A 20000-nucleotide genomic window follows, 5' to 3' on the forward strand; every position below is an offset into this window, starting at 1 on the left:
TGGAAACACGGAAAACATCCTCTATTGCTTAATTAAATACTTTTTGTTCTTGGGCCTAAATATGTTATTAAACCCTTGCCTAATGGCACGGCCTAAAATGAGTCTGAGTCAGGCCCAAAACATATTTATGCCCACAAACATAAACTCAATTGTTTTATTAGCCTTTAGCAGCTCATTTGATACAAACCAAATTTTTACATTGATGCAACTTACTGGTGACAAAGGTAATGTGGTACCACCTAATTTCTTGCCTCTGAATGTAACGTTCATTTTGTGGTGTGTCTGTGAAATACAACAGATTCAACTTGTCATGCACCTCAACTTGCCTTCATTATTAAAATTAAATTTTGAAAAGCACTGACTCAGAGGTCACCTACTTGAAAACAAAATGATATCAACGATGACGGAAATTCCATTAAGAGCAATCACAACGTCTGAAGAGAAAATAATATTGGTGATACTAAAATTTATTGCTTGAAATTAAATATAAATGGTAATTGTTACAAAGTGCAGGTGTTTATGCTTTCCTTGGTAGAACATGTTTCTTTTTGTTTATTTGAAAATTTTGTTGTCTAAGGTTACAATAAACTTCTAGCAAGACTGTACATAAAAGGATTATAGGAATGTTTTTTTTCAAAGTTAGCAGTTCTACTCTACTATGAAATGTTCTAAACTGCATGGTTTTCCTGAAAATTGCTTTTAGAGTTGTGATGAGTATCTCAGCCTGAAAACCTGAATTTTGATGGCTGTAAAAAAGTCAGTGTCTGGATTCTGTAAGGAATAATTGGGCTTAGCCTAGTTTGATGCCTGCAACAAGAATGCTGAAAGGCCTGTGCAGAAAGATGGTTCAGTACTACCTCACATACATGTAAATTTCAATGTTTTGACTATTGAGTATACTTTGACTATTGATTATTCTCATTGATATAAAAGACAGTAATGGAGGATTAACAGAAAAACTCACAAATGCAGTACTCGAATTTTTTCCTTGTGACCAACCAACGTATTCCTGTTCAGAAGAAATGTATTAATTTTGTTACAAGCATGATATATATGATAAGTTGGGAAAGAATCACCAAACTCAATGTTAGTACAATTTTTACAAATAATATCATTGATGACTTAATTGATATGCATAATTATTGTCAACAAGCAAAAATATCAGAATTGAGTCAAGTTAATGGATTTTAAACCACAAAGGAAAGAACGTTTTTTGTCAGTACTACTACTTTAATATTGAAACCACTGCAAAATTATATTTACAATACTTATTTTCCAGAGTTCACAAGACCTTTGACTGTGTTGTACAAATGTTTCCATGGCTTGAGACAAACGTACCACTGATTGTAGTGTTCTGTCACCTATCAAAGAAATTCCATCAAACAAGCACTTTACATGTAATGGGAGCAACCTTGGGGAGGTGGTATTAGTTCATACCTCACACCTAGGCCTAACCAGCCTCATTCCTGTTTCTAGAAAGCCCCAATAATGTTTCGGGCCCAAAAAGCCATTGTGAAACTCCCATCCAATAATTGTTAAAATTACAGAGATGGTCCTTAGACTGCTTTCAAGACAAACAAAAGCAAATTGACTGTGAAAATATTGATGACTTAAAACCTCTCTCATCTAAAGATACAGAAGAGATTGTTGATGACATGACTTTCAAGAAATGGGCTTCTAGGTTTGATTCATCATTTTAATTAAAGTGGTTTGAGTTAATTGCAATTGGTTCGCAACTGTCTTTGATCTGAGTCAATTTGATTCTTAGTGTTTTTAATTCATGCCTCACAACAATCAAATAAAGTTCACCAGCTTGTCAAGATTGGTTACTTTACTTAACATTTATTTAAGTCCCAGTCTAATGTAGCAGAGGAAACAAGTGCTCCTCTAATTATTATTGGGGAGACTGTAAATCAAATCAAATGAAATATAATGAACGTTACATCACATAAGATAATACTGATTCATGCAACTGTTGACTTTGATTATGATGAACTGATGAAGAAGAAGACAAAGACAGCAATGACGCAGATTGATGATAATGATGATGATGATGATAGCTCATTTAAATAGTCTATGTCATATGTTCAGTTCAGAACATACTCTACACTAAAAAAATTCATTGATTACAGCCATACAGTATGTATGTTAGCCTAAGGTTAATTGGCCAGACTGTAAGTGGACAAAATTAAATAAAGTATTTATTTAGTTACACTACCGTCATCCATTCTACAACTCATACAGAATCTGATGCGTCAGTATGTATACAAAGCTAATGTTTAGTGGAGCTTTCATTATAGAAATGATAATATTATTCACATCAATTCCATTATCAAAACATGTTCTTGGCATTTTCATATTGAAGTACCTACTCTTTTCCACTTCATTTCACTTGTCTCAAAGAGATGATAAAATTCCTCTAAACTATATAAATAAATGAATAATAAAAATGTCAATGCTTAACACAAAACTGGGCGGCACGGTGGCCTCATGGTCAGTGTGCTTGACCCTGGATTGACTGGTCTCGGTTCGGGTCCTGGCTGGGGACATTGTGTTGTGTTCTTGGGCAAGACACTTTACACTCACGGTGCCTCTCTCTACCCAGATGTATAAATGGGTACTGACAAATCTAATGCTGGGGGTAACCCTGCGATGGACTGGCATCCCATCCAGGGGGGAGTAGAAATACTCCTTAAGTCACTTCATGCTACAGAAACCAAAGATAAGCACCGGCCTGATGGGCCTTCTAGGCTTGTGGCAGACTTTACCTTAACACAAAACGTTTAATCAAAGTAATGGCTAACTTTTGAAGACAAAAAATAAAAAATAAACATGATCCAAGGTCACAGTAAATATGACTTCCTAATACCGGTACTTTGACTTTGATTGGATCACATTGTGCTTACAAGAACTCACAATTTGGATAATATGACAGGCAATGAAGAATATAAAACAGTTCCATATAATTATTATACCAGTAATAGTGAAGACTAACTCTAACCTGACCCTAATTTTTGTTTACTAGGTAATCTAAGAGCCGATTAATAACATTCCCCACAGCTCAGGCAAGTCAGCCAGACACTTGTCTACATATGAATCTCTATAATAATGACCACAACCAACTTCATCTTCATCCCTTAACCCTCTTTAGGCATAATTTAGACTCAAATTTCTAAATCTAAGCATAATGAAGCTGATTTAATGTCACATGAATACAGGTGCTACATGTACAACTCAACAATGTAAGGTTACAAACTCAGATGGTTACAGTACTCCAAAAAACATATTACCTAAGTTGTCCAGTTTGGCTTGCATCCAATGTTTTGAACACAAGGTATTTCTCCAAACGTGCTATAAGAAATGAGGCAACCAACTAATTTATTAGCCTTTGAGATAGAGAGATCTTTGCAAGGCTTCAAATCCATGCCAATGTCATTACCAGTAGGTCATAAAATAATTATCATCCTGTTGTTTCAATAAGTACAGACAGCTGACGAGAAGCATCGGCTATTTAATTCACCAGTCCAAAACTTTGTGCCCTCAATTAACCCATGGACTCATGGAATTGAGACTCACCAGATTTTATTCCGTCTTATAATGCCAGATGATTTTACTCGTTAACTGGGGGTATTGTGTGGCTCCTGAGGGGTCAGTGGGTTAAGTGGTCAAAAACTAAATATGATCATTGACAAACTTTTAATTTCAGCGAACTTTTACAAAGGAATATAATTGCCTCAGACACCCCTACAGAAAGGTACCAGTAGGCCCCATGTTGATACAGTGGTTTATTATATTCAAACTAGCCGCCAAATGCGACTTTTTTTTTAACCCCTGATCATCATCAATAAATTATATTAAAATATGATGAAAATGGGGGATTCAGAAAAAAACACATACAAGTTGAGGATTTGAAGAAATTCATCAAACCAGCAAAATGCTGCCAAGAGATCCAATGAGGAGGCTACAAATTCAAGGAAAAAACGAAAAAAGTATGCATCATGTAATAATGAAAATGTTAATTAATATTTGGCAACAGCAACTATTATACAGCAAAGCTTTTGTTACACAGTCATTATTACCACAATAGTCATATGACCATTTGCAGATTCTACGAGGCAACACTTTCTCCTTTCGTAGTTATTTAAAGACCTTGAGTGTTACATGGAATTATTACACACAGTAGTTAATCAACTTTGCAGTTAATGTAAAGACAAATGGCAGTTATTAATTAATTATTAATCTTTCATATCATTACTTAATTAATATTGAAAGAATAATTTCATTGATTTTATCTTACGCTTCTACTGCAGAGTTTCTTATATGCTTTTCTAACAGCATACCTTGATAGAAAAAAAAAATAATCAGTTAATATTAATTAAGTTCCTTTAATTAATGTAAGCATTAATTTCACAAACTTACATCTTTACTCACCCTACCAGCAGAGCCTTTCTAGGATTCTGCAAAAATTGTGTTAAGTCTTTATTGAATATGTGCAAACTGTTACTAGCAGACAGTCACAAACCCAGGCCAAGTCTGGATCGCACTCCTAGCCATATTGATTATTTTTCCTACTGAAGGATTCATTCCATTGTTACTATTTTTCACAATAGCATTTTTCTATTTATTATAAATTCAGCTTCCATCACTTTGTATTCTGACAAACTGAGGATGGCAGAATTTCGAAGTTTCTGTCAAAACAAGTTTTATAAACTCAAAGGTTTCGTCGTTTTCTTAAAATTCTTTACTTGTCTGCTACTATCAAAACCATTTGGAAATTAAAATAAAGAGAAATAGAGTAACTTACAAGTAAGTGATTTTGTTGTTGTTGTTGTTGTTATTGTTGTTTTTTTCTAACAAACTAGAAAAATTGACTCAGAATGGCAGATTTAAACATTATTGGCTACCTGCCAAATATAATGGGTTATTGTATGGAAATTTAGCATCCTACTGTAATAATATTATCACCTGCTTTGAGCAAATCATTAAATTAAACAAGAACAGCGACAACCACTTCATTCATTCAGCCCAGTGAAGAGGATAATTTTTTAACGTATTGACCCCTGGAAGCGACACTAAGCAGATTATACTCCAGAGGATTTAACTCATCAACCAGGGGCGAACTAGGGCATTTGACGTATCAATGGGCTTGTCAAGCTTGACTAAAGAGTACCAAGCCACTTATTGCAAGTTTGGATTCTGACTTAATCTTTCAAAAATTAAGGTTGCCAAATGCTTTTAATACTAGTACTGTTCTACATTTGCCTGATATTCTGGCTCATTAAGGGTAAGAACAAAAAGGTTTTCTAAAAAATTATGGACTATAGTCCATATTTTTTTAGAAAACCTTATTTGTAAAGAATGCAACCAGACATCTTCAGTTGAGTAATAATGCAAACCACATTCCAGCAACTTAACTGACTTGTGGTACAAGACTGTATGGTACATTGCATTTGGCAAAAAGAAGGTTTAAATTCTTTTTCACATCTTCGGGAGCTTTAGTCCAGGACGTTTTTGAGCCATAGATGTAAAACGGAAACAAACATTTTGCAAGCAAGGACAGTAGTCTCTCCCAAGATTTTTAAACTTATTTTCTCTAGCTAACAGTAAAAATTAAGATACTGTACTTAGCAATGTAAATGTGGTAGTATCCACTGGAAAGATAAAAAAGGAAAACAGCTCACCTACAGCTGCTGTCTGTGGCTAAAAAAACGGTGCTTGCTTGACCCATTCACACCTCAAACACCCTAGGACACTCTCCATTGACAAGAAAAATTGTCTGGCGTTAGTCGGAGTAAAATTAACCTTCAAGCAGTTGGTTTTTCCTATGCTTCCCGAGAGAGAAACCACTGCGAGCAACCATTTGATTTTCCATCGAGCATGTGCGAAGTACGTCACAACCCACGTGATGTATTTGACATCACTTATTTCGTCTCATTTCATGGGAAATTACTTCACAGCAGGCTCACCCAAACGCAGCAGTTATGATTCGTCCTTGTCGCTGGACGGCAGCTCACTAAAAGAAACTAACGGTTGCCCGCAGTGGTTTCTCTCTCGGGAAATGTAGGAGAAACCAACTGCTCGCAGGGTGTATGGAGTTAGACAGAGTAAAATATATTAAGTGCCACTCTCAGATGACAAAACTAATTTTAGAGCGGTTTTAAATTGAGTATCCAAAGTAATTAGGGAATTGCTTTGGTTTTGCATTACTTCACTCAGTGGCTGGTTCAAAGTTCTCGTATCACTTTTTCAACCAATCAGAACTGAAACCAAAACCAATAGTGGCTCGCACGTACACATTTTCCCGCGCTTTGGGTTGGCTAGGTGTATTTATTTTGAGTTTTGATTGGTTTACCGGATTGTCTCCGTCCTTTTTGATTGGCCAAAGTAATTACTTTGGTTTTGGTTTTAGGACACTCAATTGAAACTCGCTCTATAGTTTGTTATTGTTATTTTCATTGATTGTAGGCAAGATAAAAGGAATGGACTACCAACAATTTTGCACTGAAACACACCTCTTGTGCAGAAAAAGCTTCCTGAACTTATCTTTTTCAATGTTGGTAAATGTATCATAAACCACAGCCAAAAGCTGCAATTGCAAAAATCAGAAGGAAAGAATGAAGTGAAACTGTTAGAATCCTTATCTACTTAAACATATTGTTTATTACATGACATGAATAAACTTATTAAACCCATACTCCAAAACTTAAAGGAGTCCCACATAAAAGGGAATACAGCACACATTTTTTTCTTTATCATGTACTGTATTATGTCTTAAATTGAGCCATGCAAGACATAAGCTAAAAGTAATCAATACCTGACCCTAATTTAATCTGTCTCACACATGAGGCTATGCATGACTTCCAAATCTATTTTTTACTAGCAAGGCATACTGAATAACCAGAGAGTGTCCCTCCCCTCTTAAATTTAAGGTAGTCTACACTCTTATCTATTGATGGCATTTCTTGTGGGGTGGGATAGGGTAGAAGACATGCAGGAGAAGAGAAATTGACTTAAGTACCGGTTGCTCTATTTGAATGTTATACCCAATTCGGTTTATGGTTTTGAACAACAAACAGAACATGGACAAAAAAAGCTTACCAAATTCATGAGAAAATACAAAACCACTGAGACGTAAACAATAAAAAAGATTGCTGACCACCGTGAATGGCTGTATGAAGGCATCATTACATCTGGATAACTGAAACAATAATTAAAAACAAATTAACTTATTAAAATTTTACTAAAATTACAATCAATTCTTTTCTAATCCTTAACATAATTTAGACTAGATTTTAGACCTTGCATTAGTCGATCGGTTGGTTCATCACCAGGTTGCCATTCAGGAGGTTGTGAGTTCAACTCCGGCTGAGCCAACATTCAGGGTTTCAAAAAAAACTGAAGAGAAAAATCTTCCTTTGTAATTACACCGTCCCGCAAATGGTTACACTACAGACTTTTCAAGTCTTCTCGAATGGACTATAAACTGTAGGCCCTGTCTCATGATCTTCCCTGTTAATCAACACTGTGATGCAGGAATTAAAGAACCCACATCCTGTTCGTGAAAATTAAGTAGGGCTGAAACCCTTGGTATTGTGGTCAGTGTTACCCTTTCTCTGTCATGCGAGGGTTGGGTGGGGTGGATGAGATCAAATATGGACTGACAGCGGTTGCAAGAGGTGCCTTTACAAGCTGACATCCGATCTCACCCTATAGCTGAAAAGAATTATAATAATTTTAAACTGCCATGAGACTTTGTGATAATTTTTAAGTGCGGTATATGAATCCTAAACCATAAACCATAAAAATGCAATTGTATAATAATTATGTCCAACAAACACTTAAATTAACATCCACACATCCCCATTTAACCCATTGACTCCTAAGAATGGGACTTCATAGTTTTACTCTGTCTATAAATGCCAGACAACTTTACTCGTCAACAGGCCGGCGGTCTAGGTCGGTTCAGGTGTGTCAATAGGTTAAAATCTAGATTAAAGTGCCCCTAACCCCCCAATTTTTTTTTTTCGCTAAATTGAATCTTTGCACTTGTTCGAAACGCAATGCGACCATCTCTTCCTTTTTCTAACAAATCCTGCAATTTTATAGGCTTCAAAAGTTGCGAAAATCCAAGCATCTTTTGTTCACAACCAAGTCTGAAGGGGAGTCAGAGTCTATTCCTGAGTTGACGTCACAAACTGATTTACATTGCATGAACTCTTTGTAAAGTAAATTTAACATGCATGCAAAGTAGATTGTGACGTCAAGTCAGGAACGTGTACATGTAGGTGGCTACCGGTTAAGTAGTGGATATTTACCTCGCCGCTTCGCAGCATAGTAGTTTTGGTATAAAATAGTTGTTAATTATTTAGATTACCACTCAAAGATAAGAGAACCACCTAACATGTTTTAAACAAGGTGTACACTAGTAAGCATTTCAAATTAAATTTGCATTTAATTGAACACAAACACAAAGTTACCATGTTCATCAAAGTTGCTATGTGATGCAATAGCACTTTTATTTTGGACCATACGTTAACTTCGATTGAATACAAATGGTCTTATCACAAATAAGTTGACCAATGACATCTACGACCGGAGTTCTTATAGTATCTACTGACGTTACACAAATCACTTGATTCTGAAGATGACTTCCGCTCAGGTTGTCGAAACGTCAGTCAATGTCATCTCAAACAGTCCTTCTCAGAACTACATGTACACTCACCTGGACGATCGTACTTTATTCAATTATAAGCAAGCTTTATTCAAGATTTATTATAATAATAATATTATTATGCACTATTTCAGAAAATACATAATGGACATAACAATTTTAGAAAGAAGGAAGTAGATTAATTATACATGTCACAAAAAGTGGAAAAGTGCGTAGTTGTCATTATAGTAGCAAATGCTTTCGAGATGGCCACTACCACAGGAATTAGACGAAAGGAAAAATACATATATACATATAATTATGTATATAGAAGTGATTGAACTGGCAAAATAGATAGTACAGATAAAAATTAAATTAATGGCAATAAATTAACAAATTAACAAATTTGCATAAACATACAATATTATTTGCATCAATGAGTTGCATCTCAAGAGTCTTACATTAAGTTCACACAAAAAGAGATAATAATAATAATACTGGTAATAATTAGGAAGGAAGGGAATATAATTATTATGTTTGGCTGTCAAGGAGTTAGCGCTTATACTGTTTAATAAATGAAGGAAAAGGTAACATTTTAATATTATAAGGTATATTTTCCCAAATTCTAGAAGCTGGTGGTGTAAATCAGGTTGCATACATGCATATGTAGCCATGCATTGTTTTACAGTTTAGTGTACTAGAAGGAAAGTAATATCTGGAGCAAGACAAAAACAACCCCAATGACCAATCTATTGAAAAACAATGAACTGTGAAGATACTGCGGAGATGGTTATAAAATAATTTTATTATATAACAGTTGAAACAGATAAGAATTAGCCTAAAGAAAAAAGGATATAATATTATTGATAGAATCAACATTAGAAAGTAGCGGTATATAATAAAGAACTATCCATACTTTGCAGTGGTCAGCAACACAAACAGGCTTATGAAGCTCCTCCAAAAGCTGGTAAAGAACTAAACAATATTGAAAAATGAAATCCTCATAAATTGGAAAATTATATCCTAAAATGCAACACGTGTAAATTGGAGACAAAGCTCTTATGGGAAGCCGTGTGACCCAGTGGTAAGGGCATCAGATTAGCATGCGGTTTCCCTGAGTTCAACGCACCCAGATAAGAACGCATGTTATATGAGTCAAATGAGTCAATGAGTCATGAGTCATGAGTCAATGAGACTCACAGTCAATATAGCAATAATTTGTTGATTAAGCCTAAGCCCTCGTTTCAGTGATTAGGCCTAAGCACTCTCTGAAATTTTAGCGTTCATTTTATGGTTTAATTAACTGCACTAACTCGTTGACTCATTGACTCATGACTCGACATGACTCATTGACTCATTGACTCATAAATACTTAACACTCCACCCAAATCGGTCACTTAAGACTCTGACTTGTGTTTGTTGGTCTCAAATTTAACAACGACATTGGCAAGTGTTCTAAAACAAGTTGAACAGGTACAAAACACAGGTTACAGGTCACAAGTACTCATTGTTTTAGCAATACAGAATCAACCCTAACCATTGACCAATGCTATTAACATTAGGCCTAAGGTTAGCTTTAATGAATATTTAGGATTCTTTCTGTATTGGTAAAACTATGACCTGTGACTTGTGACCTGTAATCTGAGCGTGTTTTGTACCTGCCAGTGTTAGTTGCAAATTATTTTCTAACCAGTATTCCTTCCTTTTGCTAAAACTGCTTCCCTTGGCTACGCCTTCCCTTTGCTAATTTGCTTCCCTTTGCCATACTTGTAATTATTAGGTTAAGTATTCTGTTAATACTAAAGTACACCTTCCTCCTCCTGCAATTAAGACATTTCTTCTTGATTTCTGCTTGTAGTTAGCTCCTACATAACAAATGTTCACTTTTTGCTCTCCTTGTTTAAAATTGCTTTTAGATTATTCATTAGTAGCGTAATTCTCTGCTGACAAGCTTAAATGGTTGCTTCATTCTGCAAGACTGCATGTTTTAGCAAAAAGAATAAATGGTCATGACCTTTAGAATTTAAGACCATTATTTGGCAAAAAATAATGCTGATTTGTGACTAGAGGTGCCCCAGTGTTATCTTGGGATGTTCTATAACATGCTGCTGCAGTACCATAATAAGTAATATTACACTGAGGGGAAATTATGAACTTTGAAAAATCTTTGTCACAGATGGAAAAGAGGTCGCATAAATTATGCAGGACCACCAAAAGTGACTTTTTTAGTTCCCCATAATTGACTCATTTAAGTTTGCATGCCAATAATATAATTTTCATATTAATTAATAATAACATTTTAAAGCAATGCCTATAACTATGTTTGAGATAAATTTAACACACTGTAAAACATACCTCATCTTTTTCATTGTCGGAAAACAAAAAGAACCCTGCAGAGAAAAAGAAAAAGGTGTGCGGACACTGTAAGCGGAAAGTTGGCTGTAATTGGATACCTGTAATTAGCTAACCAATCCACCAATCACAGAATTTATCACAATAACCATAGCAACAACCACTTTACCCTACCAAACTAAGGGGGTTTTCTAAAATGGATGAATTTGTAACATTAGACTGTGAAAAAGGATTTATGCATTTGTTTTCTTAGAAATTGTAACAGTTATGATTAATTTAAGTAACAGGACTTCATGTTGCCCAATTCGGTCTACAATCACACTCATGATTAAACAAATCAGACTCTTCCTACGCGGTTGTCTGATTCTGTTAACCATTATAAATAAATTATCACAAAATCTGTTGTAATAGTATTATATGCTCAGACCCTCATGAAGTCTTGGATGTTTACTAATAACTGCAATAATTAGCAATTATTGAACATTATTTGAGGCTGAGTAGGATATGAAGATCTGCAGAATTCTTCATATTCTACAAAAGCCGAATTCAATAATTGCTTTATTATTCATTCAAAATATTTTCTTCGCTCAAACTTCTAAACCTACTCGCAGCCATTTTTCTGCTCAACAAAAATAACACAATCTCGTCCCCAGCTTTTTTTGGTCAACGGTTCAATAATTTGCAGCAGGCTGCATTTTTGACGTCATTTTGACGTCATCGGTTCAATGATCTGCAGCGTGCTGCACTTTTGACATCATTGACTCAATATGACGAAGTTTCTTTCCAAATTTGGTGAACAGCAGCTGGTTATATATGGTGAATTATGCGTGTGGTTTTAACCAATCAGAAACGGGGAAATATTTTGAATGAATAATAATAATAATAATTATTGCATAGAAATGAAAGAGTAAGTGTTTTTTTACAAAATTAATGTTTCATTCAAAATGAGGGCACAAGTACTTAAAGAAACACAACTGACATGCACAGGAAATCCACCACATAACCAGTAGACTGGAACCAGTTTTGCAAAAGCAGTTAAGCAAAATCAGGATTTGACTGTGCATCTATGGCTCCGTTGGTGCAGCACTGCACCATCATGCAGCAGGAGGTTGAGGGCTAAAATGACGGTAAGACCAGTACACAGGGTCTCAAAATAACTGAAAAGAGTGCTGCCATTTAGAGGTCAACTTGGATATAAGGACTTGAAATCATAGCCCTAACAAGCAACCCTTTAGGTGCTTTATTTATGTAAACTTTGCGGACATTTAAAGAACACACATTCAAACTTTTCCCAAAGACCAACTGCACAGAGTTCTCAATGTCGATGGTCTATTTTATTCTCTTGAGCAAAAAGGAGCCAGCATGGCAGTGATGAATCAAAAAGGATTATATAATGGTGTAAAGAGACCACCTTAGCAAAAACAGCTGCCATGACTCAAGGGAGCTTACTCAGGTCCTGGAAAACAGAGAAGAAGATGTTGGTCTACACTGCCTTGTATTGATCTAAAGAGAGGGATCTTATTAAAATAAATTATCTTTCAAAAACAACTTACCTAACGTTGCAAAAATCAGTATGATAAATAACAGCAAAAACAGCATGTCAAGGATAGGTGGAAGAGAGAGTAAGATCTGTCGCAGGACTCTGAAAATGCAGAAATGTTGGGTAAGGTATTAGCAAGGAAATGTATTATTTTACATGCATGGTTGACTCTGAAACTAAAAAGAGCACAGACTGTATTTTCCATGTCGACCCTAATATCGTGAAGGGGAGGTGCTTGAGGGACTCCCAGAATCTCTATAGATCTTCAAACACCTGCTAAAACTCCAAGATAGATAAAGTTAAGAGTTTATGAAGATCTCCTTGAAAGATCTTCAAACACACTAGTTGCTAAGATGATTACTTGTAGTCTGAAATTCCAACAATGGAGGGGCTCCAATTTCAGTTACGAATGAGGTGTTTCAAGGATCTCCAATCACAGATCCAAAATTTCCACAAGACTGTAAGGGAAGGGGTGGGCAAGGAATCAAGAAACTAATCCAAACTTAAACAGGCAGGAAATCAGAAATTTGGATTCTCCTCCTACCTTCTGACCCCATAGCAGTAGTGGGTGTCTATCAGGAAAAGAGGTCGAAGAGCTCTAGAAACTCTGAAATGATTCTCTCTCCGTATAAGAACTACTATTGCTTCTGTGTACATAACAACTAAAATAACAACCTGAGGGAAAAGAGGGCAACACATATTAAGTTCATTCTTCATTCTGATTTTCTTTTGTTATCCCTTCCCCTCCTGACAGACTGCTCCACCCCCCCCCCCCCTGATACTAAAGTTGTCATAGAAAAAGACATTTTTGAATATATTAGTCCTAGTCCTCTGCCGTGCCTCGGAAATGAAAGGAAGAGGCTTTTTTTTTACCGAATGGGAACCGTCCCATCATTGTTCGTAACCTGTAACATGGAATTTGTCGTGGGCCTTTTCACGTCATAATTTCCATGCCACAGGTTTTGTTATAATTTCCCCATTCTGTGATGTTATTGTTAACCCGCTCATTTTTTAGGCATTTTCTGTTTTGGTCACGTAATTTACCAAATACGGTTGCGAGTTGAACCAGACAAAGAAATGCTACATAGAACGCACTTTGAAAAAAAGGATAACTGTACAGTTTCAGGGACTCGAGAAATGACTACTTGCAGAGGTCTATAGCAATGGTTTGGCAGTTAAAAGCCTCCCCCCCCCCTCCCCCCTTAATATACTACAGTCACATTCTTACTTCTTTTAGTAGTTGATCTAAATCACTAAAGCACTAATGCTTTCATTCTCCGCCATACCACAAGGCAGATAAACATTCTGGGGCTGTTCGAGAAAGGGAGGGGAGGAGACCTGCAACCGGAGGTGAAGAGCCCTTTTGTTTATGTGGAGATGCTGTGCTTAACTGGGCTAATCACAAATATGGGCTAATCACATATATTTTAAGACGCATCTTCAAAAAATTCGTATCATCATTAATATATTTGCCTTTCTTTCTTTCTAGTTCGTTTTTATTAAGTATAGTTGCGTTTTCACATTCAGCAAATGAAATGACAATCTTAACGCAGCAGTAATATGTAGTTTAAATAAATGGCTGTTTATGAATCGAGAGTTTCCGTTGACAGCGGTGAGAATTTTGGCAGGAAAGAACTTTTCTTTCGAAAATAAATGCTAAAAACGTGTATAAGCTCCCAAATTGTTGCTTCTTTGATTTTTATTTTATGCGTGCACATTTAAGATTTTGCTGTCTCGTATCGGGTGGTCGAGGCAACCTACCTGCCGAGGCGCGACAACTCGCCTCCCCGAGTTGTCTTGCCCACCCGAGTTGTCTCGCCCACCTCATGTAAACGGTTGATAGAATTTTTTACACAAATGAGTGGAAAAATATCTCGCCAAGTTAAGGGTAACTCGGGGGGAGGGTTGTCTTGGGTACCCGAGACCATATAAACAGGCCCTAAGTCTTGCCCTTTACTTTGTTTCACAAGATTATTACATTTTTGAATCAGTATAACCATCAAGAGTTTTTGGAGAGCAAGTAATCGAGCTCGATAAGCAGCAATACTTGCAACTGGAAATCCAGCTCGAGAACTAAGTATTGGAAATCAAGTTCGATTTTGTCATTGTCGAGCTCGACATTTTGAATGTGATTGTTACTCGAGTTGCGAGTTCGAACTCGAGCTCGAATACGCTGAATCGAGCTCAGTTGTCTAGAAACTAAAACTGATCCAGAAATACTATACTATAATATTAATAATTGCATTGTTGAAGGATTTCATTTAATTCCTACCTTCATCACTGTCCTTTTATGCGTAAAGAAAAGTTTTACTCCCTGCCACCTCATTTTAATGCCAAGTTCAAGAACAATGATTGAGAGTGAAAAAATCTCCAAAGCACCATGAACCTAAGTGTAAATAAATCATATTTATTTAGTGAAGCTGTTAATGAAATGGTGGCCGGTTCTGTCTGCAAATCCCAATTTGATCGGATTCAGGACCTCCGATCCTGAAAACCACTTTCGGGTGAATGGAGCTTACTGAATAAATATCATTAATAATGAATAAATTATTATCAATTATAAAGGGACAGTCATTTGAGTTGATTTTAAATCAATAACTTACAGGCACTGGCAAGGATAGAATATCTTCTTCAATCACGCTTTCAGATGCTGGTTTTTCAGTCAATCCCAAGAAAAGAAGAAGCAAGGAAGCCATTAAATCCAGCACATAGAAGAAAGTACTGTGAGCCATAAGATACCATCTGATTGTTGCACGGGTGGGGTGGGTGTCAAACCGGTCATTGTTTTGCCCTTCCTGTAGAAAAATAGCTGCATCCTAACAAGAGAAAGATCAAAGAGTCGACATAAAGCAATTTTCTCCCAGTAGGAAGGGAGAGACCAACTGGAGTCTTGAAAAAATGCAAAGGGAGAAGACTATAAGGAAGATATCTGTTTACAAACATTGCTTTTGTCATTCAAATGTGCCAACCACAGGAACAAAAAAGACCCTTTGTTTCCACAGCCAATGAAGCTCTGGTTGGCACATTATAGTGACAATCATTGACGTCAACAATATCTTTCCTATATATATGGAATCATGAAAATGTCTATAATCTTCATTTGCTGATGGCTTATGCTAGTCTCCTTCGCAGCCATCTTTTGGGATGTCATGCAACACTCCCCCGAAAGGAACAGCTGTGCATATTGGAACCACATTGCCTTTCCCAGATTGAGCCAATCACAGCTACAGTTCCATTTCCTGGAACTGTATCATGAGACTCCACCAATAATACCTCGTGTTTCATCAACATTCTCATCAACACAAAGTCATGTATGCAGGTCTGTTGTTTGTATTTTTAAAAGTGAATGCCTTGGCCATGAATGCAAGAATAAGTGGAGAACTGAAAGAATGAAAGGATGTAATATAATCACATTATTCAATATTTTTATTGACTTCAAAATCAAGTCTTCCTGTACGCGCAATCTTTCAATAGGCACAAGCTCACCACATATTAAAGTTCAGTAGTGAGGCCCTGACAGGGTAAATTCCGACAAGCGACATGGTTCAAAAAGTAGCGACAGCACATAAAATGAAATTCCGACAAAAGACATCCTTTCCCAGCAAAATTCCGACAGTGACGTCAAGGCCGAGAATGCGACGTTAACCCCCCCCCTCCCCCCCCCTTCCCGTCAGGGCCTCAGTAGTCAATTCACTTTTTATGGTTTACATGAGAGGTAGGGTAACCCTCCTAGGAGGGCCAACTTTTTGCCATGGAGGGTCACCCTTCTAGAAGGGTCAACTTTGATGGGATCGGATTACTGTCAGATTGCTGCGAAAGTCTGTAATGGCTTAGCACGCGTGTAAGCCTGGGGAATATTTTCACCGTTTTGTGCTGGCCAAATTGTTTGAACAGAGTTCAGAACAATCAGAGGACAACAGTGTCGACATTTCACGAAAAGACCTAGATGATGATGAACCAATTGTCGACGAGAGCGCAAGGGAAAGCCGCTCGACTCGGAAAGATGTGGAAGAGGACTAGCCACGTGAAAAATCAAAAATCCTAAGAAGTGGTTATGGACATCGGAAGCGGTGGAGGTACTCCTGAAGTATATTACAGAATTCAAAACCAAGTGTGAGTTTAACGGCGTGGACTTCGAGGCCGATTTATCCACAATGTATGCAGAAATACGCCGATGTATGGCGGTGGGTTTTCCCGAAGATTTTTGCCCTGAAATTGTTAAGGAGCGGGGAAAAGAACTTAAGGATATGAACAGCGAGGAATATGAATTTTTCTGAAAAGAGCTGGTTGTCTCTTGGCACCAAATTCAATAATCGCGATAGCCCTAGGGACAAGACTTTGCGTGTAAAGGGGCTATCTTTTGCCCCTTATAGAAGGAATTTCTGGGTGGGGATGTGCCGCTGGGACCCTGAAACCCTTAGCCTATACCAGAGCTGGATTTTGCTACCCTATACTAGAGTAAACTCCCCAAATCACTCCTATATGTGTTGACATAGAAGAGAAGACCAGTAGGCTTGTCGATGAAGCTGCCAGAGTAGGACTTAAGATCAATTTGAAGAAGTGAAAAGTTATGCGAATAAGGAAGCAGGAAGACGAAAGTTCAATTGTTCAAAACAATTGTCAGAGCAGTTTTGATGTATGGCTGCGCAGCTTGGAAACTCACGAAAACAGAAGTAAAGAAGCTGGACACTTTCCAATACAAATGCATGAAACGCATACTGAGAATAAGATGGCCATGGACCATCTCGCACCAACAAATCCAGGAGACCACAGGAGTGAACAGAACAAGTGATGAGATCAGACGCCGAAGATGGAATTGGATCGGGCATATATTGAGGAAGAACAGATAGGAGCACTGTGTTACAGCATTGGAGAGGAGGCCAGAGGGGAGGAGGCCTAGGAGACCAGGTGGACCAAAAACAACATGGAGGAGAATGGTTGAAGACGAAAGACGAGTAGCTGGGTGGCAATCATGGACGCCTGTCAGAGCTTTAGCAGCAAACCAAAGTTGATGGAAAGAGAATGTCAAAGCCTTATGTGCCTTATGGCACGAAGAGATATACATGTAGATAGAGAGATAACATCTTCAACCAACTGGTCAGTTTTGTGAAAAATGATACCCTATTCTAGACCCAAATGCTCTGACTTATATATCCTAGGCTAGAGTATTAAAACTGCTTGAAAATCATACCCTTCACAGCGGCACATACCTATATAGCCCATATATGGCAATAACCCCCCGGGTATGGGTACCATAATTTGCCGTTGAAAATAAAATACTCTTCTGGGGCGGTCGAGATTTTTGCGGCGTTCAATCCAAATACCTACATGATGCTGCCAGAAAACCGCAATGAATGATTTTTCTCACACTCAATTGACTTACCTTTTCAGTTGTTTTGACAGACCGTCAAAGCAATCGGAAAGGAATGTGGTTCCAATGTGAGCAGCCATTTCTTTCGGGGGAGCGTTGCGTGACATCCCGAAAGACGGCTAGTACTTAAATACGGAATGCTGGAATGATGGAACAGTGGAATACTTAAACACGGAACGCCGGAATACTTAAACACGGAATGCCGGAATACTTAAACACGAACGCTGGAATACTTAAACACGGAACGCTGTAATATTTAAACATGGAATGCTGGAATACTTAAACAAGGAACGCCAGAATACTTAAACACGGAACAGTTGTGAAAATTCTGATAATTGGAACACATGGTTCCCCCCCTCCCCAACAAGTGTTAGGGGCAAAAATTAAAGTACAAAACAATGGTGAAATATGAACCCTTTTATTGTCGTAAAAAAGGTTGCTGTTATTCATCGTGGTGAAGTACAATAATAATAAAGTATTCTCATTTGTTTCACGATGTGGTCACTTGTGATGTAGATCGCGCCGTTTCGACTGCATACGGCTATTCTTCATAAGGCGATGGTGTCAAATGGTTACGCGTCACCTTTTAAACAGGATGCTCCGATGTGATTGGTTGGTTTTCAGCAGTTGTGATTAGGATCTGCGAACCTAGGATCTGGAAACGCTACGTTGACCACACTTTCACCATCCTGGATCGTGGAAACAGAGAACGCCTACAAACTCACTTTCCTTGACAACGCAGTTTCAAGAGAACCGGATGGCCGCCTCACCACCAGCGTGTACAGGAAGCCTACGCACACTGATCAGTACTTAGCGTATGATTCCCACCACCCGCAATCAGTAAAATGCAGTATTGTCAAGTGCCTCTACGAGCGCGCCAAACGTCTCGTAGCAAAACCTTCTGTTACCTCCAAGGAGAAGAAACAGCTGTCTTCTGTTCTTGTCTCTAATGGTTACCCTTTTTCTTTCTTGCACAAAATCACCAAGACCAGGAAACCGAGTAGCAGTGCTGAGCCCATGATCGAGTACAAGTCCACTGCGGTTTTACCCTAAGTCAAAAGGCCTATCCGAACAACTTCGCCGCTGCCTACGGCAACAAGGCATACGTGCTGTTTTCAAGTCAGAGACTACATTAAGATCACATCTAGTACGACCGAAAGACGCTGTCGAGCTGACTAAACAAGATGGCGTGGTTTACAGGATTCCCTGTGGATGCGGTAAAGTCTACATCGGCGAGACTGGAAGACCTATGCAAGATAGAGTGAAAGAACATGAGCGAGACATCCGACTTGCCCATACCCAGACCTCTGCCGTTTCAGAACACGCTAACAACACCGGACACAACCCGCTTTGGAACGAAGTAAAGTTTATTGATCGTGACCCTCATTGTTACACACGCAGGGTCAAAGAGGCGACAGTCTATGACAGCCGTCCGCCGAAGAAACAACACGCCGAAGCAGCTAGGATCGAAACACACCAATCACAGCTGCTGAAAACCAACCAATCACATCGGAGCATCCTGTTTAAAAGGTGACGCGTAACCATTCGACATCATCGCCTTATGAAGACTAGCAGTATGCAGTCGAAACGGCGCGATCTACATCACAAGTGACCATAACGTGAAACAAACGAAAATACTTTATTATTATTGTACCTCACCACGATGAATAACAGCAACCTTTTTTAGCCCCGAAAGACGGCTGCAAACGAGACTATTGTAGGCTTATGCGTGCTGCCTGAAATTAAAGCTGTAAAATTCTTCATCAGCTGTTCCAAAATGATCAACTGCAGGCAAGCAATTTCATCAAGGAAAAAATAAGTGTTGACTGTTGAGGTTCACAGAACGAGGTCTTGCTGTTATCTGTAACCTTTCGACGGATAAAAACATGCTTGATCAAATCACTAAAGATCGAGCAATTGCCATTTACATTGCCATTCAGTCCCTTCCTTGTTATGATAACATAACATTAGTAAGGTAATCCAGCCCATCCGAAGCAAGCTTATGTGTTTATCAACATTTAAGGGAGCGTTGAGCTCTGACCTGATAGATGTTGTAAGAGGATCCATCGCTGTTCGTTTCTTCATCA

General features: G+C 37.9%; 1 protein-coding gene across 3 annotated transcripts in view; it reads right to left on the bottom strand.

The window, feature by feature from the left end:
- The window catches only part of LOC138047363 (two pore channel protein 1-like), a 27675-nt gene that overhangs the window by 7501 nt on the left and 174 nt on the right, over positions 1 to 20000 (bottom strand). For all 3 annotated transcript variants that reach the window (XM_068894189.1, XM_068894187.1, XM_068894190.1), the window contains 17 exons: positions 19955 to 20000; positions 15146 to 15358; positions 14815 to 14928; positions 13087 to 13217; positions 12556 to 12644; positions 11006 to 11040; positions 9567 to 9625; positions 7099 to 7198; positions 6513 to 6586; positions 4298 to 4340; positions 3898 to 3961; positions 3291 to 3351; positions 2373 to 2424; positions 1292 to 1361; positions 965 to 1009; positions 378 to 434; positions 214 to 282 (listed from right to left, as the gene is read on the bottom strand). The exon at positions 19955 to 20000 is cut by the window's right edge. In XM_068894189.1, the coding sequence (XP_068750290.1) occupies positions 214 to 282; positions 378 to 434; positions 965 to 1009; positions 1292 to 1361; positions 2373 to 2424; positions 3291 to 3351; positions 3898 to 3961; positions 4298 to 4340; positions 6513 to 6586; positions 7099 to 7198; positions 9567 to 9625; positions 11006 to 11040; positions 12556 to 12644; positions 13087 to 13217; positions 14815 to 14928; positions 15146 to 15358; positions 19955 to 20000 (1322 nt within the window). The remainder of the gene's footprint in view (positions 1 to 213; positions 283 to 377; positions 435 to 964; positions 1010 to 1291; positions 1362 to 2372; positions 2425 to 3290; positions 3352 to 3897; positions 3962 to 4297; positions 4341 to 6512; positions 6587 to 7098; positions 7199 to 9566; positions 9626 to 11005; positions 11041 to 12555; positions 12645 to 13086; positions 13218 to 14814; positions 14929 to 15145; positions 15359 to 19954) is intronic.

This window comes from Montipora capricornis, chromosome 4 (genome assembly GCF_036669925.1).
Source record: "Montipora capricornis isolate CH-2021 chromosome 4, ASM3666992v2, whole genome shotgun sequence".
In the NCBI taxonomy this organism is placed as follows: Eukaryota; Metazoa; Cnidaria; class Anthozoa; order Scleractinia; family Acroporidae; genus Montipora; species Montipora capricornis.